This window comes from Ornithodoros turicata, unplaced genomic scaffold (assembly GCF_037126465.1).
Source record: "Ornithodoros turicata isolate Travis unplaced genomic scaffold, ASM3712646v1 ctg00000746.1, whole genome shotgun sequence".
Classification (NCBI taxonomy): Eukaryota; Metazoa; Arthropoda; class Arachnida; order Ixodida; family Argasidae; genus Ornithodoros; species Ornithodoros turicata.
In genome coordinates, this window is record NW_026999400.1 from 3,344,429 (window position 1) to 3,370,354 (window position 25,926).

The following is a 25,926-nucleotide window of genomic DNA, read 5'->3' on the forward strand; positions in this document are numbered from 1 at the left end:
TTGGCAACACCAACATCGACGACGTCGTTGGTTTCGTTTACAGTGTTCTAGAAGGGAAGTTTCGTTTATGTAGTGCACGATTGTGCACGCTTCCCATGACGAATAGCTGACGTATTTATTCCTTAGTCCTTGTGTGGACGCCTGACATGGTAAACTGGGATGAATCTAGTCACTTTTGCTTCTAGTGAACACCTAGTTGTGTGTGCAATGCAGCTTTCTGCGCTTCTTTATTGTGTCAATGCTGCTATGGTTGTCAATCAGCTTCCATCGCTTCTCTTCTTCTTCTTCACATCGCTCTTTAAAGAAAGCTGTGTTTTCCTGAGATATACTGTGTGATATCATAATGCCCAGACCTGAGTTCACATTCCTTTGCTATGTTACTTTACTTTCACCTTTAGGCATTTGGAACGTAATGCGCATGCCTAGCCACCATTCTCAACAGAATGATTGCGCCCTGAGAAACATGCACGCAAACAGTAGAAAGCATTGTATATATCTGTACAAGGCTTAGAATCCTTAACATTCCACAGGGTTTTCCTAGCGAAATACGGCAGCTGTCGAAACTGCAGTCAGTGGCGTACGTGGTGTTCGGAAATCTCATAAGCCTGTTGATCAAATGGGCGTCATTGTCGTGGTCCAAATTATTTATGGAAAAATAAATAAATGAAAAAAAAAAAAAAACTACTGACAAAGACACCACAACAGCATTTTTAGACTTCAACACTGTAGAACAACCCTGGCGTTGTTCGAATCATATGAGCTGTTCGAGGTTTCCCGAAGACTTTCGATGCGAATGGCAGCACAGTTCCCCCTGAAGTCAGCCCAGGAAGCATACTAACTGTGCTGTCTTCCGACTCCTAGCTATCCTCCCTCCATCTGTCCACGTCTCTATGCCGCTCATGACCACAGTTGCTTTGCGGCAATAACACAAAACACACAACAACAAAATAAGCAAACAAAAATTATCAGACCTACACAGGCACAGCATTTTTGCAAATCTCCGTCTTGGGCTGGTATGGCCTGCCGCTATTGTTGGAATGTGCTTGGCAGAAAAGTTGCAAGATTTCTCTGCAGCAGTGCTACACCTCAGTATGTCAAACGACGATTTGAACACATCTGGTGTCCCATATTTGGACAGCTGCTGTAGTACCACAAATTGCTGTACTATTTGGGACATGGTTGTCTAAAATCTTTAGTCCGTGGCGGAGCCGTCCACTATCGGCAGTGTCGCACACGTAGGTACTATAACTAGAGCTGAGCGCGGGTGCGGATATACCCGCAGGTAGCTGTCACGATTTGCGGGTAGGAATTCACGATCGCTGCGGGTAAAATGCGGGTGTACCCGCATTACCCGCACTCCATGGCCAACTAAGTGATCCCTCTCTGTCACATGAGAGCTCAGCTGGTGGGCGAGTTCGATTATTAATGCAGACATATATGGCTCTCTGTTGAATTGCAGTTTTATTGGCATACGATTGAAACCGTCCGAGACTCTTAGCCAACACTCAGAATTTCCATTGTTTTAAAATAGAAACTGCGGTGGACGAAGAACACTTCCTCCTGCAGGTCCCAAAGCGGGTATGCGGGTATACAGACAGCACTGCGGGTGCGGGTCGCCCAGATTACATTCTTGCGGGTGCAGGTGTGGGTCACACACGCGCGGATACTCTGCGGGTGCGGGTCCAAGTTTGCTTACCCGCATTCACCTCTAACTATAACAATACAGTCTCTGAGGGCAGGTCACAGACTGCCACCTGTCGGGAGAGATGATCGTTGGATACACAGTGTCGTCTGCAAGTGAGGTTAGTTGAGCGCGGCCTCCCATCGGAGATTCTATTGGTACAGTTTCTTTCGTGCACGACATCGCCGATAGGGCACCACTCCACCACTGGCTGGAGATTTTAGCCAACCGTGTCCCAAGCAGTACATTTACACAAGTACACCCTGCTTTACAATAAATATGCAAGGTGCATGATAAGCAAAAAGAAAGCAAGTAATTATATGCATATATAGACAGGAAAATATCAGCCGCAGCCAAACGGCAGCATGTAAAGTACGTGTCTGCATGTGTGGCATGCCACTGTCCCATTTGGGAATGTCACCAACAGTGCAACATATGACTGTTCCAGTGCGCTAGCAACACCTGAGGGAACTGCAGCGCAAAGAGAGATGGTGAATTTTCGGTGGGCAATAAGCGGAATGTCAATGGCAGCATGTAAAGTATGTAAGGAAAAAAAGAAAAGGCTAACTGAAGCTCTTTGGTTGGATGTAGTATGTGAATCTATAACTTAACATGCCATACTAACACTGGACAGCAATTTTCGGCCTTAGGCCATTGTTAGGCCATTAGGGGAAGCATTGTTATGCCAATGGCCATTAAGCCATTGTCAACAGTGTGAGTGTGTGTGTTTGGCAATGTTTGGGTACAACGCGATGTTCTCCCGTCGTGTCTTCACCCTGATAAGAGGCCATACCCTCAAGCATTGCCTACCTGCACACTGCCACCGAAGGCCCAGTAAGGCCGAAACAGTTGTGCAGTACTGGTATGGTGACGTTTGAGTTATAAGCTCATGTATGTGTTTACTACCAGATATGCTGCTCACGTGAAGTACTTTCTACTGAAGTAAGTTACTTTCTGCATGCACTTCCTGCACGTGCAGCAACCACTGCTCAATGCCCTTCCAGGTCTGAGATTCTTGCCTGACTTATCAATTGGGCCTGGATTCCAAATGACTTACTTGCACCTATGTATTGTATGTGGAATTATTGACAGAATGTTTAATTGATATCAATATTTGGCTACTCATGACATACAATGGGTTAAACGAATTTTTTAGAAGCAACATAGCTCTCTCATCGGAAAAAAAAAAAGAGAGAAAAGCAAATTTTTCTGCCGCACATGATAGGAGTGGTGCAGCGAAGATAAAAATGAAAATTGCTTGATACGACAGCCCTAATGAAGGTAACGACATACGTGAAATGGCACCATCTCCGCTTTCACCACTTCAGGGTTGGAAGCAGGAGGAACTTGTATAGTAAATCATACACAAGGAAAAGAAAGCATCCCAACATGTGTAATAATGTAAAAATGTAATAGTAGACTCATCAGTGCTTATTTTGCTGTCTAGGCTTCCCATTTGGAAATCAGTGAAGAGCACCAAGATGTGGCACTTAGCTATCTGAAGTTTGCAAAGTTCCAGAGGTCACAGCGTCTCAAGGTGGTGGCCAGGTGCTTTGACGATCTTAAGGAATCTAGGTATACCCAAACTTAGTTTTCGGTGCACTATTTAGTGAACGATTTTTGGATATGTCTTCACCAAGTGCTTTGTGGGAGAGTTGTTAAGATGCCGTATTGCTGTTCTCTATGCAATACTTTGTATGTCCGTATAATTTTGTAAATTTTGTGATTACTTAAGGAGTTGTGACATTTTGCTCCAAGTTTTTCGGAATAAATGTAAAAGATCATTATTTGCATCGTTGTGAATCTGCGTTGCTGGCATAACAGCAACATGGGTAACATGCGTAGAACATTGACACCACGAATAATGAAACTCATTCAGCCCAAGCAACACAACATCTTGGGCCAATATTGGCAATATTGGTCCAATATTGTGCCAAGATGTTGTGCTGTTTGGAAGCTGTGACATTGCGGCAAGCATGTCAGCTGGAGAGAGGTGTCGTCCTTATGGGAACAAATAGGAGCACCTGAGGCTCTTACTCCTCTGACGTTAGAGTTGGATGCCGAATCTCATTTAATTGTATTGCGCCAACTATGGCACTTGATTGATTGGCAATTGATTCAAATTTTGCCTCGAAACTTTGCCATGCAGTACAGTGTGTGCATGAGCTAATAAAACATGTGTAGCACAGTGTCATAACTCCTTTAATGTGTGGATTTTTCTTCGGTGATGTGCCACATTTGAAGCCTACTTTAACAAAACGGCACCTCAGCTCAGGTGCTGAGACTTTTGTCACCCATGTATGAGCGGCTAAAAAATTATATGTACGTCCTTAGGGACGTTCGTGATATGGATATACTACGTACTTCTGTAGAATGAAACAAATTAGGAATGCCCTCTCCCCTGCAACACTGATGACCGGCTTTGCTACTCTATCCGAGAGACTGTGGTGCACTGTCATGTTGAGTGCAAACTGCACATCTACATTCTCAAAATATATATTGTAGTATGAAAATAATGAGGCCTAGGGTGCACAGTGCTGAACAGAGCAAATAACCATGGAGGGAAAACAGGGATTGGCTGTTTAATTTTTTCCAATTTATGGAAGGGAGGTGCGAAAATGGCACTCCTTTTTTCTATGTACCATATTTTCTGGTGTATAACTGTAACCCATGAAAACGTATGGAAAATGAATTACGTATATATAACACGCACCACGGGGTTGAACGTACCAGTGCTAATAGTGCACAGAAACTGCAAGCTCGTCATCACCATTACTGTCAACAGTAATGGAAGCCTGTGCATCGAGTGTAAGTACCTTTTATTACATCTATCGTGGGTGTAATGCTTACTCGAAGCCATTGAAGTCCAACATGACAGTGTTGGTGTTGCGGTAGATTTTGATCTCCTCGCCCCTCTCTGTCACACATTCCTTCTGAAAAACGCTAGCCTTCTGAAATGAACTCAGGATTACTGTCATCTCGAAGACATCCTATTCTTTTTGGACATACTTTATAGCTCACCAATCCCACCTAACTGGCTCGGCACGCCTCTCTCTGCTACTCGTGCTCGCTGTCTTATCTTTCATTTTTTCCACATTTCCCGAACATGGTACGTTACATGATTTACGCCAATGTCAAGCAGCTGGTTCAAGGCCCGAGGCAAGAGGTAACATGGCATCTTCCTAGCTCCGGCTCTGCAGGGCAAAGCTTCGATAAATAACGCACACTGGTAGATAATGCACGCTGCCTCTTAAGGACTCTTTTGACAATGTACAACATGCGCGTTATACAGAAAATACGGTAATACCCCCTCGCAGAGTGATATCGCCATTTCTTTCAGGTGCGCTTTAAATGTGGTGCTCACTCGAAGCCATCTCTGTACTTTCATGTTGTGTGGTATATGCTGTGACAAATATTCTGACTTTTGTTGCGTATGATTTGCCATTTCAACGGTATTGTAAGCTGTACCCTTTGTTCTAGTTCTATAATAAATTTGTTTTAGAAAAAAAAAGTTTTGTGCCTTTTGCTTTATGTCTTGCGTTCTACTTTTGTTTGCTTTGAATTTCTACGTTGAACACTCAATTGAAATGTTCATTTGACTATACAAGATACTGAATTAAAAGTTACTGACATTGGTAGAATTTGAACATAGCACTTTATGGTGGGCATTGATAGTGTAGCTGGTATGGCATAACTATTTGTTACCTTTATCAGTTATCCAAAAACTGTTATTGTATATTGTAATAATCCCAGTGGTCACCCAAACCCCTATTCTTTATTCCCTCGTGCCACTGTTTACCTTTCTTCTCGTCCTCTGTCATTGCTGGCACGCAGCCGATGTAGGCAGCGCCGGCGCTAGGCATGTCCGCCCCACGCCTCGGTCTAACAACACGGACTGAAGCGGGAAAGATAGCGTCCCAGAGCGTGAGCTCAACACGCTATCCATTACACCACAGACCTGCATTGTAATGCTCCCGATAAAAAAAAAATTGAAGAATGTGAATGATGGCAGTTGAAGAAAAGTCAGCAGCAGAGGCATTCGAACCGGCACCCTGTGATTGCCGATGCTACCAGAGATGCTACCAATTACACCATGCTAGCTTTCTTTTTTTCTTTTTTTTCATAAGAAAAATTATTTAGAATTTTACAATATTTACACTGTGCACGGTCACAAAGCACAGTAGAGCAAATTTCACCGCTTTGAGGGTTCGACTACCATGCCCCTTCTGTTTATCTTGCCATTTGGTGAGCTTGAGGACTTTGCAGTACCTCTTTGCAGGGAACGATGGGTTTTGCACCGTCGTCTGGCAGTGGACCCTTCTGGTGCACCGTCCATGACTAATTTGTTGTCCGTCCTCGTGTCTTAGTTTGGCGATAGAGTCCACTTCAACAATCCCCGGAAATAGTCCCAAAGTGACTTCAGAGTCACTTCCCGATTAGCCACAGCCGTCCGCGTCAGCCAGAGAGAGAGAGAGTGCAGACCCGTAACGATCACTGATTCCAAAGGTGTACTTCCGACTTTCTGTGGGTCCAAGAACTTGATCAGTTGCCAGTCAAAGCCAAAATTCAAGTTGAACACTTTCTTGAAGTCGGCCTAGAAGACGAACACAGTTCTGCAGACCAGGAGCACGTGCAACAGTATTCCATCTTCCCCACACAAGTCGCATTTGGCTCACCACAAAGCCCTTCGACAATTCCCATGTTCTTACTGGCAGAACTTCCATGTGCAGTTTTATGAAGAAATGTTTAGAGGCCGTTCTAACCGGGGGTCGCTTGAGCCTGCGAAGGACGTTGCCCTCCTGCGACGTAAGCCTGAGCTGACGATATAATGCTGTCGGAAAAACCTTTTTTATGGTATCCCACTAGAGCTGCGTTTTGTTCACTGTCGACAGGTAGTCCAAAGTGAAAAGGTCCTCGAAGGAAGAAAGCGATGGCATCAGCCACGTCTCTGTACATTCTCCCGACAGCCATCGTCTTGCCTGGAGCTACAGTGCTGACAATCCAACATGAGAGTTATCACGTGCATCGTAGTGCACTGTGTGGGATACTTCAGGTCCCCAAAATACATGGACCTGTGGACTTTCATCACAATATTTATCAAAGACATCCCTGCTTTTTCTGCACACCAATACACATTCATGGGTCTCATTCTTTCAAACTTAGAATGCAGCCCCCCAATAGATGTAACTTTTGTAAAGTTGTTGCGCATGGTGTGATAGCCTGCGCCCAGTATAGTGCTGCAGGGAAGGTCACAGTGTTGAAGACGTTAGCTCATGTTTAGAAAAGTCAAGGTCCTACACTCCCACGAGAGGAGCTTCGCTTGCAATGCGGCAGCTTTCTGCTGGCACGCTTCTGCCGATGGCTTCTGCAAGTCCAGAGGAATTCCGACATGTTTATGGATTTCAGTGGAGAACTCGATTCCAGCGTATTGTTTTGGGACTGTTGCTCAAACAACCCAGCCATGCGCCTGTCGACTTGGATTTGTTCACTCACACGGCAAAAAATTTCTACCACTGACAGTCCTTCGTGTATCTGAGTGGTGCAGATGATGCTTACGTCATCGACAAAAGTCAGGGTTTGTTGTTCGAGATGTTCATTTCCGTGATTTTTGTACTTCCAATACTTTTCCTGCAGGTTGTGTGCAGGTTCGTTTGCAGGATGTTCCTGCAGGTTTCCTGTTGGGGACATTTTGCACACCTGCCTCACTGAACCTTCAAATGGGATACACTTTCCAGGTGCATCGTTGATGATAACCCTCATTGAAATTTCCCGGTAGCAAATCCTGATCCAGTTCAACATCGTTGTTCTATCTCGCCAAGTGCGAACAAAATTCGCGTAGAGTGAACAAAAGTTCGTGTACCGCTTTGTCAAAGGCCATTTTGAGATCCACTTCAACCACAGCCTAATCGTCGTCTCTGACCATCGCGCATTCACAAACTGTCCTCATTGCGTGCAAATTTCTCGAGGTTGCCGCTTGCCCTAGAGCACTGCCCGTGCCTTGCATTCCGTTGATTTACCTACCCGGGTTCGGCCCGATGGTTCCATACCGGATACCGGGCCCGGGAGGACACCGAATAATTTCTAGGATTTCTACGAACCCGAGAAATTTATAAGCTATCCGCTGTTCTCTTTTCTTTCTTTCTTTTTTTTTTTGTTTACGCTTCCATCATTTTTACATCCGGCCCCGCATCGGTTCACATCACCGGGCCCCGCGCTTGCCTCGAGACGGCCCTGGATCTAGGGTGCAGGCAAGGACAGAGGAAGAGAAGGAAGGTGAACAGTGGCATGAGAGGAATAGGGGTTTGGGTGACCGCTGGGCTTATTACATATTTTCCACCTGTTTTCGCAGTGCTAACAGGGGATTTTGAGGCTGCGTGCGCTGTGCATGCAGCCATGGCGTGATTACCTGTCTTGACCCATTCCAGATTGATGGAAGAAACCTATACTGCTGATGAAGTTCGTGACATTTTGAATGCCTTATGTTCCGTTCTGACTGCGGAAATGGAAAGTGAACTCATTAATTCCGCGCACACAAACGTCCTCCTGCTGCAGCAGTTATTTAAACAAGCGGAGCAGTGGCATTTGAAGTTACATGTTGACGTGTCGGAACTGGAAGATGGGTACGTGGCTGTATTTCCGTAATTGAGCAACAATTCAGAATATGGCATGCGATGCCCCTATCCCACCTCTCAGAAAAATCCCGGATCTTTCCCTGCTTGCTCCCATGTTGCAAAGAATCAATTTTTCTTGACAAAGCTACTTGCTTGACCGTTTTCCTATCATAGTTGTGTGTTTCGGTGTGACTTCAGTCACTTGCACCTCACAAGGCCTTCACTTCATGCAACTCCATTCAAACTCACCTCACCTGATCTCACACGGAATCCGTAATTCTCCAGACATATAGCCTCACGAGTCTTGCTGGACCCTCACTCTCCCACACAACCCGTTTGTATCACGCACGCTTTCACCCGTGACCTCACAAGAAGTCAAGGCCTCACTGCCTTGTAACTTCTTAGCTTATCTCACCATATTGTGGGTGTATTCAACTCATGACTTGGTCTCGCAACCCCTCAACCCCTTCCTACCTCTCACATACCCTTACCTCGTGACATGGCCTCAGAACCGTTCAAGGCCTCAGCTTACATTAGCTTGTAGCAAGAGTTCCGAGTTTTCGGACTTGTCCGAAAAAAAAATAAGAAAAATATACACCTATTGGTTGACCGGTGGTTGGTACCACCGACGATTGGTTGACCGGTGAAGGTGAAAGCAATCCGGAGTTATCTGAAAAGTTCAGCTCTTGAGGGTTCCAGAAATCCAGAACTCAGCAACAACAGCTACGCCTGTTCGACGCCTGTTCGACAGGAGCAATCCCGCAGGAACTAGCTTAGTCAGAGAACGGCAAAGCGGCAAACGAGAAGGAAAGGGACGGGCCACATACTTGGAATGTATAGTTTCGACATAATAAGGGTGGCTGTTGGATGGCAGCAGTTTGGTGCTGTTGTTAGCACATATTCGGACCCCTAACAGGGCTAGTACACTACGATGCCCTGATGACCAATTGACGGGGTTCGTTGCTGCCCGTGTCGCGTTGCCACGCATCGCGGTCTACGGAACAAATACACTATGTAATGCGGGGCGACCTCCGTCCTTGCTTATAGAGGCACCTCGACGTTGGAGTCAGTGCATAGGGCGTCCGGAAAGGGCATCCCGTTTGTCGACTCTAGTTGTCATGAGTGCATTTAAGGTCATTTCGGTCATTTCTCAAGTTTACTTGGAAAATGCCATTTTCCCTTTTTCTCTGGATCATGCTTCCCCTCCTCGTCAAAGTGCACACACCATAGCTGGGCGAACTCACTCATGAGGGCCCTCATGAGTGCCCCTCACCCTCAACCTCACGCCTTTGAGGTGAGGGTGAGTGAGGGCAAGCCCGCGATGAGGCCATCCGTGAGTGCACTCATGAGGTTTTGCCCCTCACGAGGTCTCCTGTGAGTGCACTCATGAGGTTTTGCCCCTCATGAGGTCTCCTGTGAGTGCACTCATGAGGTTTTGCCCCTCACGAGACCTCCTGTGAGTGCACTCATGAGGTTTTGTCCCTCATGAGACCTCCTGTGAGTGCACTCATGAGGTCTGAGGGCCGCCAGGTCTGTGTGAGTGAAGTCACTGGTGAGGCCTGAGGGGTGTGAGGTCACTATGAGTGCACTCAGAAATGAGGCCAAATGACCCATGCGAGGCTTGCGCAAATTATGAAGGCACTCACACGTGAGGCCTTCAGTAACGCGAAGCCTATTGACGACGCTCAAGCCATGAGGAATATGGTGAGTGCACTCACCCTCATATGTGGCATGGACAGGGTATCTATTTATTGATGACGAAAAAACTAGACCGTGGCAGGGACCGCTTTGTCCTGCGCAGCCATCTGAAAAGTGCACATGGTGCAGTTTGAAGGGGTGGTGTGCACGTTTTTAGCAATTTTGTCTACGTCGCGCTGGGAACACAGCGAAGCGTCCTAAGCTGACTGATTGATTACTTGGTGATATGGTTCCAATGACCCAACTACCAGCAGGGTGTACATTAAAGGGCTGGTGTGCACATTTTTAGCAATTTCGTCTATGTCTCGCTGGGAATACAGCTAAGCGTCCTGAGCTGACTGGTTACTTGATGATATGGTTCCAATGACCCAACTACCAGCGGGGTGCACATTAAAGGGCTCGTGTGCGCATTTTTAGCAATTTCGTCTATGTCTCGCTGGGAATACAGCTAAGCGTCCTGAGCTGACTGGTTACTTGGTGATATGGTTGCAATGACCGAACTACCGAACCATGGCCGCGAACACCCGAAGAACGCGGCACACCGACCCTTTAAAACGACCGAAAAGGCTCCTATCGCGGTGCAAGAACGATATCTGTAACCATATGGGACACTTTCCCACAGGGTCTTCGGTAGTGTTGACCGCGAACACTCGAAGAACGCGGCACACCAGCCCTTTAAAACGACCGGAAAGGCTCCTATCGCGGTGCAAGAGCGATATCTGTAACCATATGGGACACTTTCCCACAGGGACTTCGGTAGTGTTGACCGCGAACACTCGAAGAACGTGGCACACCACCCCTTTAAAACGACCGGAAAGGCTCCTATCACGGTGCAAGAGCGATATCGGTAACCATATTGGACACTTTCCCACAGGGACTTCGGTAGTGTTGACCGCGAACACTCGAAGAACGCTGCACACCAGCCCTTTAAAACGACCGGAAAGGCTCCTATCACGGTGCAAGAGCGATATCTGTAAATATATCTGACACTTTCCCACAGAGACTTCGGTAGTGTTGACCGCAAACACCCGAAGAACGTGGCACACCAGCCCTTTAAAACGACCGGAAAGGCTCCTATCGCGGTGCAAGAGCGATATCTGTAACCATATTGGACACTTTCCCACAGGGACTTCGGTAGTGTTGACCGCGAACACTCGAAGAACGCGGCACACCAGCCCTTTAAAACGACCGGAAAGGCTCCTATCGCGGTGCAAGAGCGATATCTGTAACCATATGGGACACTTTCCCACAGGGACTTCGGTAGTGTTGACCGCGAACACCCGAAGAACGCGGCACACCAGCCCTTTAAAACGACCGGAAAGGCTCCTATCGCGGTGGAAGAGCGATATCTGTAACCATATGGGACACTTTCCCACAGGGACTTCGGTAGTGTTGACCGCGAACACCCGAAGAACATGGCACACCAGCCCTTTAAAACGACCGGAAAGGCTCCTATCGCGGTGCAAGAGAGATATCTGTAACCATATGGGACACTTTCCCACAGGGACTTCGGTAGTGTTGACCGCGAACACCCGAAGAACGTGGCACACCAGCCCTTTAAAACGACCGGAAAGGTTCCTATCGCGGTGCAAGAGCGATATCTGTAACCATATGGGACACTTTCCCACAGGGACTTCGGTAGTGTTGACCGCGAACACCCGAAGAACGCGGCACACCAGCCCTTTAAAACGACCGGAAAGGCTCCTATCGCGGTGCAAGAGCGATATCTGTAACCATATGGGACACTTTCCCACAGGGACTTCGGTAGTGTTGGACGCGAACACCCGAAGAACGCGGCACACCGGCCCTTTAAAATGACCGGAAAGGCTCCTATCGCGGTGCAAGAGCGATATCTGTAACCATATTGGACACTTTCCCACAGGGACTTCGGTAGTGTTGGCCGCGAACACCCGAAGAACGCGGCACACCGACCCTTTAAAACGACCGGAAAGGCTCCTATCGCGGTGCAAGAGCGATATCTGTAACCATATTGGAAACTTTCCCACAGGGACTTCGGTAGTGTTGGCCGCGAACACCCGAAGAACGCGGCACACCGACCCTTTAAAACGACCGAAAAGGCTCCTATCGCGGTGCAAGAACGATATCTGTAACCATATGGGGCACTTTCCCACAGGGTCTTCGGTAGTGTTGACCGCGAACACTCGAAGAACGCGGCACACCAGCCCTTTAAAACGACCGGAAAGGCTCCTATCGCGGTGCAAGAGCGATATCTGTAACCATATGGGACACTTTCCCACAGGGACTTCGGTAGTGTTGACCGCGAACACTCGAAGAACGTGGCACACCACCCCTTTAAAACGACCGGAAAGGCTCCTATCACGGTGCAAGAGCGATATCGGTAACCATATTGGACACTTTCCCACAGGGACTTCGGTAGTGTTGACCGCGAACACTCGAAGAACGCTGCACACCAGCCCTTTAAAACGACCGGAAAGGCTCCTATCACGGTGCAAGAGCGATATCTGTAAATATATCTGACACTTTCCCACAGAGACTTCGGTAGTGTTGACCGCAAACACCCGAAGAACGTGGCACACCAGCCCTTTAAAACGACCGGAAAGGCTCCTATCGCGGTGCAAGAGCGATATCTGTAACCATATTGGACACTTTCCCACAGGGACTTCGGTAGTGTTGACCGCGAACACTCGAAGAACGCGGCACACCAGCCCTTTAAAACGACCGGAAAGGCTCCTATCGCGGTGCAAGAGCGATATCTGTAACCATATGGGACACTTTCCCACAGGGACTTCGGTAGTGTTGACCGCGAACACCCGAAGAACGCGGCACACCAGCCCTTTAAAACGACCGGAAAGGCTCCTATCGCGGTGGAAGAGCGATATCTGTAACCATATGGGACACTTTCCCACAGGGACTTCGGTAGTGTTGACCGCGAACACCCGAAGAACGTGGCACACCAGCCCTTTAAAACGACCGGAAAGGCTCCTATCGCGGTGCAAGAGAGATATCTGTAACCATATGGGACACTTTCCCACAGGGACTTCGGTAGTGTTGACCGCGAACACCCGAAGAACGTGGCACACCAGCCCTTTAAAACGACCGGAAAGGCTCCTATCGCAGTGCAAGAGCGATATCTGTAACCATATGGGACACTTTCCCACAGGGACTTCGGTAGTGTTGACCGCGAACACCCGAAGAAGGTGGCACACCAGCCCTTTAAAACGACCGGAAAGGCTCCTATCGCGGTGCAAGAGCGATATCTGTAACCATATGGGACACTTTCCCACAGGGACTTCGGTAGTGTTGACCGCGAACACCCGAAGAACGTGGCACACCAGCCCTTTAAAACGACCGGAAAGGCTCCTATCGCGGTGCAAGAGAGATATCTGTAACCATATGGGACACTTTCCCACAGGGACTTCGGTAGTGTTGACCGCGAACACCCGAAGAACGTGGCACACCAGCCCTTTAAAACGACCGGAAAGGCTCCTATCGCGGTGCAAGAGCGATATCTGTAACCATATGGGACACTTTCCCACAGGGACTTCGGTAGTGTTGACCGCGAACACCCGAAGAAGGAGGCACACCAGCCCTTTAAAACGACCGGAAAGGCTCCTATCGCGGTGCAAGAGCGATATCTGTAACCATATGGGACACTTTCCCACAGGGACTTCGGTAGTGTTGACCGCGAACACCCGAAGAACGTGGCACACCAGCCCTTTAAAACGACCGGAAAGGCTCCTATCGCGGTGCAAGAGCGATATCTGTAACCATATGGGACACTTTCCCACAGGGACTTCGGTAGTGTTGACCGCGAACACCCGAAGAACGTGGCACACCAGCCCTTTAAAACGACCGGAAAGGCTCCTATCGCGGTGCAAGAGAGATATCTGTAACCATGAAAAATTTTCATTGTGAAAAAAAATTGGCAGTGTTAGCCGCGAATAAGCCGCGGGCCAGTAAAGGCACACATTTGAGGGCCGTGAGGTGAGGGCGAGAGAGGGCGTTTGTCCGTGAGGGTGAGTGAGGGCATATTGCCCTGAGGGCCGTGAGGGTGAGGGCGAGTGAGGGCACGCGCCCGTGAGGGCCGTGAGGGTGAAGGCGAGTGAGGTCATGTGCCCGTGAGGGCCGTGAGGGTGAGGGCGAGTGAGGTCATGTGCCCGTGAGGGCCGTGAGGGTGAGTGAGGGCTTGCGCTTGTGAGGGCCGTGAGTGTGAGGGCGAGTGAGGACATGCGCCCGTGAGGGCCGTGAGGGTGAGGGCAAGTGAGGGCATGCGCCCGTGAGGGCCGTGAGGGTGAGGGCGAGTGAGGTTTCACCAAAATGCCCACCTATGGCACACACAAGGGAGTACAGATGACAGTACAGATGCTAGCTACCTAGCTACATAGTTCCCGTGCCACGCGATAGTGATACAGATGTTGTCTTCAAGTTCTGCCGCATAACCATAAGCGCTTCTGCTAGGCCGCTACTAATTATTAGTGCGTAAGCATTAGAGTCCTCGCTACGAAAGAATAGCGGCGTGGTCTGTCTGTAGCCACGGCACGATGAGTGGGGAGGGAAGGAGGGAAAGAGAGGACGCTTAGAGAGAGCGACGCGGCGCGTCGGCACGGCAGTACAGCTGTGGTGGTCGACAGGTTCAGACGTGTCTGCGTGGGCGTGCCATGGGTTATGAAAGCGGTGCGGAGGAGCGGCGACGCAAGAAGGCTGAGGCTGCGAGACGGCGCCGCCAAGCTGAATCGGAGGAAGCCCGAAAGGCTCGTTTGCTTGCGTAAGCGTTGTGTAGGGTCGTGTGAAGGGTTGTGTAGCGTTGTGAAGGGGAGTTCCCAAAGGGTTTTCAAGTTTTAATGCTAACGCATTTACGTCGGATCCGCCAATGAATCGACCATTTTTTTTTGTATGTCGTTTCACAGGCGCCGCTTTCCCTCCGAATTTCAAATATTAACTCAAGTAAGAAAAACTAAACTATTAAAAGCTCCGAATTTGGGGTAAATACTAAGCTCCGGAAAACACACTCCGAATATGCAGAAAAATAAACTCCGAAAACTCGAAACGATACTTGCAGCCTAGCTCGTCATGCCCGACCCCTATATGTCTTCAACTCGTGGCATAGCCTCACTGCCCTTCTCCTTCACATACTCCCAAAGGATGGCGTGGCCATTCTACCTCTCATCCTCGCATGCCATCAACTCATGCCATGGCCTCTCATCACCACAAGACCTCACTGCACGCCACACTCTCACATCATCACATGTCTTCAACTCATGACCTCACAACCCTTGAAGGTATCATTGTTTCTGGTCCTCACATGCCATCAGCTCATGACCTCACAACCCCTCAAGGTATCATTGTCTCTTGTCCTCACATGCCATCAACTCATGGCATGTCTTTGCATCTAATTGTATTGGTTAATGTACAATAAGAATGACGTAGCCAGCATCGACACAGGCCAGACGAATGGGCATCCCAGCTTGTATTGCAAGAGGTGATTATGGGGAGGGTACTAGGTGCATGGGCGTCGGAAGTCCCATCACCACTGGGGTGGCGAGCTGAAGTTCGAAGAACTGGCACGTTAATAACTTTCTGTGTGCAGAACGACAAATGCTGAAGTTGAACACAGTGCAGAATGATTCCAATTACGTTGCATAGCTACCACTAATGGCAATTACGTTAATTCGGTTAATTAGGAAATGTCTTTCCCTATGTGAATTACATACAGTGTGTTTCTCTTATCTTCTCTTATTTTTATAAAAAAAGCCATGAGCGCAGCATGTATGTCGTTTTCGCAGTTGAGTTCTACGGAAGAAAGTATGCAACTACAAGATGACTAATTGCCTAAAATTCATTAATGAACTCTTTAATTAGGGTATTTCGGACAAAAGCGGTAGATCAGAATGAGAGACCATCCTAGTTGAAAGCCATTCCATAGTTTAAAAAATCCTGAAACACGCACGTGCGTGAAGATATCCACCCCCGAATTTTTATATGCAAAATGAACCGAAACCTCGGCGACCTGGAACGCAGGGGGTACAGGACTCATTTCACGTCAGAGGGCCACGTGATTTGGAGCGATGGAGATGATTGGAGTAGGTGCCGACCTGCGGGCCAGATAATCCGCTTTCCCGCCCAGATAAGCCGCGGTCGGCGAAGGTGATGCGCGTCTCAGGCGCGCTTTTTCGGTTTCGGCTCATTGGCATATCAAAATTTGGAGGTGGAACAACAACAACAACTTTATTGCGCGATGATGAATGGGGAGTTTCATGGGGAGTCAGCCAGGGACGATACTCTACCCCAATGCTGGTGGTGATGCGGGGAATGAAATAACCAGCCCCTTCACAATAAGGATCGGAGTCCTGTGGTGTCCAGAAAGGTGAAGAGAGCCTTGAGGGCAGAGCGTTGGTGTGCTGGATGTGGCCAGGGACCAAGCAAATTTGTGAGAGAGAGGGGGCGGGAGTCTAGCTCGTTGAGGGATACGGAGAGTACGGTTCGAGAAGGTTGGTAGTGTGGGCAATGGAGAAGAATGTGCTCTAGATCTTCTACAGCACCGCAGTAGCTGCAGTGGGGAGAGGCAACTTGTCTCAAGCGGTAGCGGGCAGCACCGTGCTGTGAAGACCACATCGAGGCGTATTCGATGAACAAATGCAGCATCTTGTCGAGACATATGTGCAGGCGTGCGGCAAGTGAGCGCTGGATCGACTCTGCTCGGAATGGCGGCGGGGAATGTCAGCGGTCCGTTGGCGGGTAGCCAGAGGAGTCACGAGGCGTCGAAGTACGGACCGACGATCTCCTCTCAGCAGTGCAATACGCGTCCGTCCCCGAGACGAGAGAGCTGCTTCGGTGGCGCTGTCAGCATGTTCATTGCCTTCGACACCGCAATGGGCTGGAACCCATTGGAGAACGAGCCTGTGCACTGCTTCGTAGACAAGTTTGTAAGCCATTAACACATCCATAAGCAACGGTGTGCACTACCGAGGAGCCTCGGATGTCAGAATTTTCAATTGCGTGCAGCGCAGATGTTGAGTCAATGAATACCACCCAATTCCGTGGGGTAAAGTGAACGATGCCCTGCAGAAAGAGAAGTATGGCATAGAGTTCCGCAGCTGTGGATGAGGTTTGACGCGAAAGGCGACGTCCTTCTATGCCTTCGGATGGGATGACGAATGCCGACGCGAACTTGCCATTTCGAGATGCGCCACCGGTGTATGCTGCGGCACAGGTAGAAAACTTCGCGTCTACGAGAGTATAAAAATGGTCTCGAAGGACTTGAGGGGAACCTGATCTCTGCGGTCCTGGAGGTCCGGAAGACGTGCGAAGGTGGGTGGCACGGGCAGAGACCAGGGGCGTTCGATGGTGTAACGTCCTTAGGTATGAAGTCAGTGAGAGCCTGGCGTGTCCTCTGCGCTACGCGATGGAAATCGCTTTCAGGGCGGTATCGAATTTTCCTGAAGAGTGGGTGACGAAGAGTGTGTGCACGCAAACGTAGCTAGTGTCCAGCTGTTTCCCGCTGACGGGGGACCTCCACCGGGAGTTCACCAGCTTCAGCTAGGACTTGCCGCGTTTCAGCCATTCTTGGAACTCCAGGGCAGCAAAAGAAACGAGGCATAAGAAAAGGCAAAATAAACTACAAATAAAGGCATCGGTAGCTCAGTCGGTAAGTCGTCGTCGTCTTCCTGAGCTCAAGATCGCGGATTCTATCTCGACGGTAGAAATCTAGGGGGGGGGGGGGGGTAAACATTAGTCAGGTTTAGTATATCGCGTACGCTGTCGCCTTTGCGTACGTATGTCTTACGTACGCAAATGTGAGAGCGTACGATATACTAAAGCTCCCTTTTTTCGCCCTCAGATATTTCCGGCGCACTTCCGGCGCAAAAGAACCTCAGGTGGGCGAAATAATCGGCAGTCCTACCCCGCGGGCGGCATGTTGCCATACAAATAGACTGTAAATCAGCTCCAATTCCTCATTGTGTTGTCTATGACATTAACGTCTATGACGTCGCGGTAAAAATGGAAGGAGGTCGAACTGGTGTCAGTTCCCCTCCTATAGGCATGCCGACGTCATCGGCGTTACTTTTAATCAGAGCTTTTAATCAATTGTGATTCTGGAGAATCCCTCTCTCATTTACGATTTTCTCTCTACCTCAACGTTAGGAATGCAATTGAGCAAGTCCGATATTTCGAAGATAGCATATCACCTTCAAAAGGGGAGACAATCCAATCATTTCAGACCAGCAAATCCAATAAACTTGATCCTCTAGAAGACAATCAAGGCCCAATTGGGCTGCTGAAAAAGGTGAGACAGTTTGCATTTGGGTCCTGCATGCAGATGCGATGAAATGGTTGGGGAATGGCTAATGATTTCGTGCAGAGTCACATGAAGCAAATATCAACTTCACTTCCTTCACTACTTCCTGACGCGTCGGCAAAAAGCGTATTATTGCACCACAATCATTGCATATCAAACCCCTAGTTACAACCGTTACCGTGAGATGGCGCGTCGCATTTTGCATATCGCCTATTACTGTGCTGTAAATGCACTGTTTATTCATACGAAACATGAATATGCAGAGTGCCTAAAAAAGGCGCACTATAAGCGAATGAAACCAGTGATATAAAACAAAGATGCAGACTTCGTGGATCCGCGTGGTAAGATCTTGCATAACGTTTTTACCTTTTCCAGGAAATAGAGAAACTGAAGTCTGAAAATGAAGTACTCCGTGCTCGACTGAAAGGTGTGGAAGGACAGGTAACCGCCATGAAATACCTAACACGTTCTCTTTGAGTTTACCGATTTTCAACAATTGTTCCCACGAATCAATTATCCACGGTATCCATCATCCGATCAATCAAGTATCCATCCATCCGAAATCAATTCCCACGGTAAAATGCAAAGTAGGAATCCTGCAAAGTAGTATTTCAAGGGAACGCTGCGCTTTTCCTAAACGGACATCACAGTTCGTCGGGATAGGGCATCGCACAGCAGGATGCGTTAATCCTATGTTGTTGTGGCTCACGACTCTGATATGGCAGCGCACTGTTCTTCTGCGGAGGCCGTGCTACAAATTGGAGCCTTGGGTAAAGTCTGTATAGGACTGCAGGAAAAGTGCATCGTTTCCGTCCTTTTCAATGTGCGACCAAGAAGACTGCAAAGACCTGTAGAACTGCGTTTTAAGAAACTCTTTCGAGTCTCTTGACTTTCTTCGTTTTCCTTTTTTTGCAGGCTTCTCAAATTTTGAAGCAGAAGTCGGAAATATCTGAGATCCTTTTTGTGAAAGAACGCGAACTAGACGGCATCAAGAAGAGCCAGGTATACGACACCATGCAAATTAGTATAGTCCCTGTTCCCCGTTACTACGTTCGAATACTTACATTTGTACTCGCCCGCGGACGGGATATGAGATCTATCTGGAATATAAGATATATTTTCACTTAAAATATGTTTGTTGTGACGAGATCATGTGTGCGATCGCAGGAGGAAGAGATTGATGAATCTCTAGAACTGATGGAAGACAAGATGAACAAAGTGAAAGAGGAGATGGAAGAGGTAAGGATTGCGCGGGAAATTTTATTTTCGAGTACTCCACGTATAATATTCCACAATGTTCCACGGGAAATTTGTTGCAGAGTCTTCGTAAGAGCAGCGAAACACAGAAGCACTTAGAGAAAGGTTTGACCCTTACGAAGCAGAAACTCCTCGAAGTACAAGCACAGCTGGACCTCGCAGAAAAGGTTGTAGTAGTTCGATATGCTGCCGCGGGAACTCATGTGTCCATATTTTCTCGACTTCAGGAGCTGGAGAAAAAGTTCAGCCAAACGACTGCATACAACAACATGAAAAAAATGCTGGTTGCCAAAAACGACCAGATTAAGGAACTAAGAAACGCTCTCGCTGTGTAAGTCTTTTCGTAAGTAAGACAACTTTTTGCTTGGTAACATGCTTATTATGTTTGCTACTTCTCTTTTCCTTTCAGGTACAAAGAGGGAGAAAATTGAAGGTACAGTTGCGGCAGGAGCAATACTGTAGTCGTGCTACGAGTAGAAACGTGAAGTACCCTTCGCGCTCACCACAAATTTGAAATTACTGAAAGCTGCGGCACATTCGTATGAACACCTACGTCTCCTGGATCTAGTAATTCAGATGAACACAGAAATAGCAGGAAAAATGCACAGTTCCAGTGGACCACGGTTATAAATTATTAGAAGTCAAGAGGAACGTACACTTTCAGGGGTGGTAATTGTTGCGTGTTGGAATCCAATGTTTGCTCACATTCAATCGTCAGGAGTGGGTAGGATGCCCTGACCTTATATCGCGGTACAAGTGATGGATATTAGGGAGTTTTGGGGAATCTTGAGCGCCCTCCAATCGCTTACGACTTAAGGATTGTTTATACTCCGGCGTCAAGTCGACGAGCGAGAGCGTGCAATGAGGTTGACTGCCGTCGAAGCGTTTATACTCGGGCGGTAGACGAAGACGAAGCGTCCGATTGCGCGCGATTGCGTGGGGCGACGCTGTCTGCCGTTGGAGTATAAGCAGCCCTTTACGCCTTACGACTCCCTGTGTACACCAAGTAATCCTATCATTTGCTTTGGAGACATCTGTTGTGGTGGCGCATATAGTGTTACCCCATTTCGAGGGAGACCTACGAGGACGTCTGTTATGTCTTTTGTGAGAAGGTAATTTTATGTCCCTGTAGAGGAGATGTCGTCCATCTACATGAGTGCTGATCGGCAATGATAGAATGTGCTGTGGAGCTTCCCATCCGTGGCTTCACTCCAGTGACTGGTGGGAGATATATTTATTAGAAGACAGAAGAAAAGAAAAAAAAAAGAAGGAAAGGTCTATGCTTGGCTTGTGCCATGGTGCATCGGGTCGTCGTCGTCGTGCACGGGTCGCTACATCACTCCACCCTCGGACGCGGAGCGGTGCTTGCGGTTTGGTACGCGTCGATACCACGACGTGGAGAATGAGGACGACAGAAAGACAAGGGACGACAGGGCATATGGTTTGTGGTAATGTTAGTGGGTAGGGCAGAGCTGCATGGTGGCATGGGCAAATGCCATGTAAGCCTCGCGGGTTCCAGTACAGGGATGAACCGGCGTGGGCTCCAGGGGTAGAGGGCGGGAGCATCGCGAACGGTACATGAGCGGTCAGCTCCAAAAGTTGTCGCAAAGGAGGTGCGGGGGAGCATCATCGCGAAGCAGGCGGAGGCCGGGAACGAAGCTCACGTGGTCTCCCTGTGATCCTTCGGTAAAACAGAGATGCTGGTTCCCCTTGTCTGCCAGCGGGGCTGCCGAAGATGAGGACCAATGGGGAAAGTCAGATGGGAAGGTTTCACGGGCTGGGTTCCTTGACCGCTTGCGTTGGAGATGCGTGTGGTACGGTCGACGCGGCGTACCGCAACCGGTACTGAAGCGCGTGGCTCAGAAAGGTGCCGTTGGTGGATGCTCGGATGCCTGGGAACGCCCATGATGGCGTCGTATGTGGTCTTTCAAATTTGGGATGGTGAAGGGCCGAATCCTCTATCATAACTGCGGTATTCATTCTCTGGGTCACCAAATGTAGATATGATGTCGTCCCACTACGCGAGTCCGGCAATGATGGAATGTCTCGGAGGGCCGAACGTGCTGGGGAGCTCCTCAGCCCGTGGAGTCATTCCAGGACGTTGCCAGTAGCCCGCAAAGGCCGTAGGGAGTGCAGAACGAGCTGCGGAGCTCGGAAGTATTCGATATTTTGATATCGCTAACACATAGAGAACATGACATTTCGAGTCACCAATATCAGTTGGTTATCTAGCTGTTACGACAAAAAGCAGATTTTACATGGTAGTTTTCTGCTGAACAAAAGCCCCCCGTACATGAGAGCGCTGCCTTTTCAGAGTCCATGGGTTCCCAGTAGCTTCACTGGTCCATCCCTCAGAATGAGTGCACGCACCCTCGTCCGTCCCGTCGGTACCGCACCGGAGGAAATGACTGCGAGCACGTGCTCAGGGGACGCTTGCCCACGACCGTTAAACTGCACATAAATCGCTTCTACTCCAAACCAGAGCATTGCTTTCGAGTATCAGCGTTATGAAAGCGTCACTGAAAGACAGGCAAAAGCAATTCTCCCAAAACTTTTCTTTCACCCCAAAAGAAACAAAATGGTATCAACGTGTTTTGCTTTGGCACCTTTTGGGTAGAATTCGAGCAGCTTTCATTATTTACCGCTGTTTTCGTTCCTCTTCTAGAGGACCTTTCCAGTCGCCCATATTTTCAATTTAACCGAGATGCTGCTCGCGATGTCTCCGTAGGCACCGTCCGATGGAGGGTAATCGATGTAAAAATGGATCACGATACGAGGTTCAGTCATACTGCCCACCCCTGCCTGTCTGACTTGATGAAGCTATTCTTGATGTTGGTATCTTTATTGTTAGTCCAATTGTACCTGATGAATCTATAGCTACATGTTAAACACAACTGTTTTTGTCACTGTTATTTACACTGTTCTCTGTGTGTGACATCTTTTGTGTGAATTTCCTAATAGTCACACCCCACAACAAAAAAAAAGTCTTACGATACGATGTACCTGTTTAATAAATTCCACACAGCACGTGATCAGAATTTTGTTTTAAAACGTACGTTTTATTAAAACATTTCTTATAAAACGTTGTCAGGTCTATGCGAGGGACGGAACTATATGAATGCCATCTGTACACGGTCCATTATATTAAAAATTGACGTTAAAATGATGGTCATTCTCTAATAAATTATGACATATACATGCACATTTACAGCGGATGTGCTCTACATTGTCAAACAAGCCTATAATTTACAACACTAACACAACCTTTACATTAATATACAAGTCTGCCGAGACGGGCACGAGTCGGGCAATTCATACGCACGACGACGCTTGACCGTCTTTGCACGGTTTCTGCGCATGAAGCTTGTAGCAAATCTTCTTGGCCATGAACCTGTAAGGAAAGGAAACGTCAATGCGGGCGATAGCTAAAGACTGGAATGCGCTCAAAATCTCTTATCATCCATACGCATTTATACTCCCAAGCAGCACAATGTACTGAAAGTCGAGTGCAATAGGGGTGGACGGGTAGATGGAAGGCCCTGAACAGGCTCGTGAAACTAGAGAACATTGGTAAGACACATACCATCCACCCCTATTGCACTCGACTTTCAGTACACTGTGCTGCGCTTGGGCTGTGATGACACAGGCGACGTCGCGGAGGCTTCAACGAAATTTCGAAGGCATGATCATTGACAGGTACACTGAAACACTGCAACAGCTGAGCAATGATTTGGCGCCAGCTATGCCCTCAGCACCCATAGTGTCACAGATTGTGTTCAAATTTCACGCTTTATGAAACGGCAGAAGTTAGAAAACAGCGGAAAAGCGATGGCGATAGCGCTCGCTGCGCCACTGCAAGTGCCGCTTCCTTCCTAGACTCTTCGGTGTCTCCTCTCCCTCTACCTTTTCGTTGACCAAATCAACGGTGCCCGCATCAGCCATTCACCGTAGACTATTTCAAATACAGAAAGTATGTGGCAAGCAGCGGCTACCCATATGCCTGATGGTTGCTCAACTCCAATGCCGCTGAAAACATGACTGCGATTGGTGAACATTCGTGACGTGGCACATACGTCACGTCCGTTAGCAATCAGGCTTCACTTAGTCGAGGTGACGTTTAACAGACCGGCATTAGAATGGATGTGACAAAGGTATACACGATGCCGATCGCAATTGAAGTTTTTGACGTCATGGTCAGTGTCACAAACATGAGGTGCCGCGGGGTCAAATGAATTGAGCATCGAAATTCCTCGCTGCTTCGTAGCTTCTGCATCGTGTGACTGGAATTCACAGTTGAATCGGCTTCATAATAATAATGACGGTAAAATAAAAACCGTTATTAATTTTACGTCGAAACCGTAATTAATGTTAATGTAGTAATTTTGCACGTTCTTCTCACTAGGACACTTACTTTGAGTGCTGGTTGTCAAATACCAGCATGTAGAGTCCAGGGTCTCGCACTATCAGCTGTCCTTCTACGGGTTCGGGACTTGCTTGCACACTCACAGAGGGTAGGATGACATCCATGGCGTCTACGTCTGCATCAAATGATCTATACTTTATCTCGAAGGAGACAGTCTGCAAAGTAAGGATGAGTAAACGTTGATTATCCAACGAAATCTGTCAGCACATCCTGAGATAAAACAAGAACTTCAGCTGCGCAGGCGTTGGTAATCCAGTATGGATTTAGGAAACGTTGTGAGTGAATATCCTTTGTCTGTATACGGCCATACCAACGGCGTACACATCATCTGGCGACCCACCAAGTCAGATAAACAAGAGAGGCATGTTCCATGCAGTTCCTGTGCGGTTCGTGTACCGTACTGTATATTTTTGAACTACAAGATCGAGATTTTCTTTTATACTCAACCCCTGTACAGTTCCCCATAGTGAGGGTTACGGCAGCATAATGAGAAGGCGGATGAAGTTGCGGATATGGTAGAGTAGATTGCGCAAAGTCACATTTACATGATATGACATCATTGTTCGTAAGAGCAGACTTACCTTGGGGTCTGACGTGAACTGGTACCGGATAGTAGTTTCTGCAACGTCAAGGTGGATAGGAATGCCACAGCTTGCACCAGCATTGACCCATAGTTCCCCGCGACAACCCTCGTCTCCGCAGTCGGCAATGTCGTCTGCGGTGCGAGGAGAGCTCTGATGGAAAGATATCTCCGTGCTGGCGGGAGGGCTGAAGCTGTTGTAAGGACTGCAGGCAGAAAGCGACCGTGCTATCTCTTCGTCGCTTATGATGTCAAAGTTCTTGTCATCGGCTCCACGCGGGGATCTCTGCAGGTACTGTAGTTTTCGAAGTCGTGGGAATGACCTGAGGAAATAACAACCATGTTAAGGACGTACAGGGCCGCTGGTGGAGAGTTGCGGCTACAATGCTAGGGTGTAAACTTTAAGCTATTAGTCTTTTGCTCTAGCTAACATATGTTACAGATACAGATAATGTGCTACTGCGATACAGATGATCCACACGGTGATGCAATCGCTGCCATAGCAGAAACAGAACTTGTACTGCTCGCGTTCCTTCGTGCCCAGTTTATAATATACTACGAAGCGAGACTTGTTACGCCATGAACCCTTATAGCAAAAGGAAAATACTGAAGCAGCTCAATGTAGTGAAAGTGCATAGGGGTAAGTCAGAGCGGTTTGGTACGTGGGCAGCTGTGCGAAATGAAGCACCGCACTGTCATGACGCCGTCGCTGCGTAGCTGGACTTTCAGGCTACCTGCTGTGCTGCCTGTACCTGACTGCAGTGCTCTCTGCATTGGTAGAGACAAAGATACGAACAAGCACCCTATCAGTCAAGCGCATGTGACTGTATTTCAGGTCCCGTCAAAGACTACGGCTATCCCACACACGAAATGTCAGTCGTGCTACAGATAGCGGCGGATCGAGACGTCATCCGATTCTTAACCTAGAATTTCGGAGATACTCGTTGTAGATATTCACAGCATCAGTTGAAAGCTTCACTACAAGAGCCACCCAGACATGAAACGTGTGAAACGCAACAGTTCTGCTGCAGGGTAATGCAGCTGAACGGACATGGAGTTCGTAGAAACAGTTCCTACTACTTACCAGTTGCGAACAATTTTGGGCATGGTGCGTGGCGACGACGATTGCAAAGAAGGGGCCGAGGAGCACAAGGCCACTTCCTCTGCGAGGTGGCTCGGGATGGATGCTGGGGAGGAACAAAACGCCATTTGGAACCGGATAGAGAGAAGAAGCCATAGGGGAGAAAAGTTAACAGATTACAGTTATATACGTATTCAGCTGCATTGTGTGGGGGGAATATCCTCATACTCTATTGTGGAAGGTTACAAAGAAATGCTATCCATGAGGAAGTAAGGAAGTCACTGAAAAGGTTAGCCAGCTGTAGGACTTGAACCGAC

The 25,926-nt window shown here is 48.2% G+C and overlaps 2 protein-coding genes across 7 annotated transcripts in view; one reads left to right on the top strand and one right to left on the bottom strand.

Annotated features, from left to right (window-relative positions):
- Positions 1-15: 15 nt before the first annotated feature.
- LOC135374713 (leucine zipper transcription factor-like protein 1) lies at positions 16-22,682 on the top strand. Of its 2 annotated transcripts, none has more exons than XM_064607635.1 (10): positions 16-149; positions 3,129-3,256; positions 8,107-8,301; positions 18,115-18,256; positions 18,644-18,709; positions 19,184-19,270; positions 19,436-19,507; positions 19,588-19,692; positions 19,753-19,868; positions 19,935-22,682. In XM_064607635.1, exons 1-9 carry the CDS (start codon positions 147-149, stop codon positions 19,858-19,860), a joined length of 906 nt encoding a protein of 301 aa, XP_064463705.1. In that variant the 5' UTR covers positions 16-146; the 3' UTR covers positions 19,861-19,868; positions 19,935-22,682. The 2 variants fall into 2 exon arrangements, with proteins under 2 accessions (XP_064463705.1, XP_064463704.1); XM_064607634.1 differs by having other exon boundaries at positions 19,753-19,856.
- LOC135374712 (FYVE and coiled-coil domain-containing protein 1-like) overlaps positions 22,558-25,926 on the bottom strand; it is a 48,457-nt gene continuing 45,088 nt past the window's right edge. For all 5 annotated transcript variants that reach the window (XM_064607629.1, XM_064607630.1, XM_064607631.1 and 2 more), the window contains exons 16-19: positions 25,613-25,715; positions 24,530-24,851; positions 23,937-24,103; positions 22,558-22,916 (exon numbers count right to left, since the gene is read on the bottom strand). In XM_064607629.1, the coding sequence (XP_064463699.1) occupies positions 22,838-22,916; positions 23,937-24,103; positions 24,530-24,851; positions 25,613-25,715 (671 nt within the window). In that variant the 3' untranslated portion in view covers positions 22,558-22,837. The remainder of the gene's footprint in view (positions 22,917-23,936; positions 24,104-24,529; positions 24,852-25,612; positions 25,716-25,926) is intronic.

What these genes read in the sequence shown, in the direction of transcription:
- LOC135374713 (XM_064607634.1), top strand. An exon ending in CAATTGGGCTGCTGAAAAAG is followed by an intron (nt 18,257 to 18,643) that starts GTGAGACAGTTT and finishes TACCTTTTCCAG; the next exon opens with GAAATAGAGAAACTGAAGTC. An exon ending in TGAAAGGTGTGGAAGGACAG is followed by an intron (nt 18,710 to 19,183) that starts GTAACCGCCATG and finishes CTTTTTTTGCAG; the next exon opens with GCTTCTCAAATTTTGAAGCA.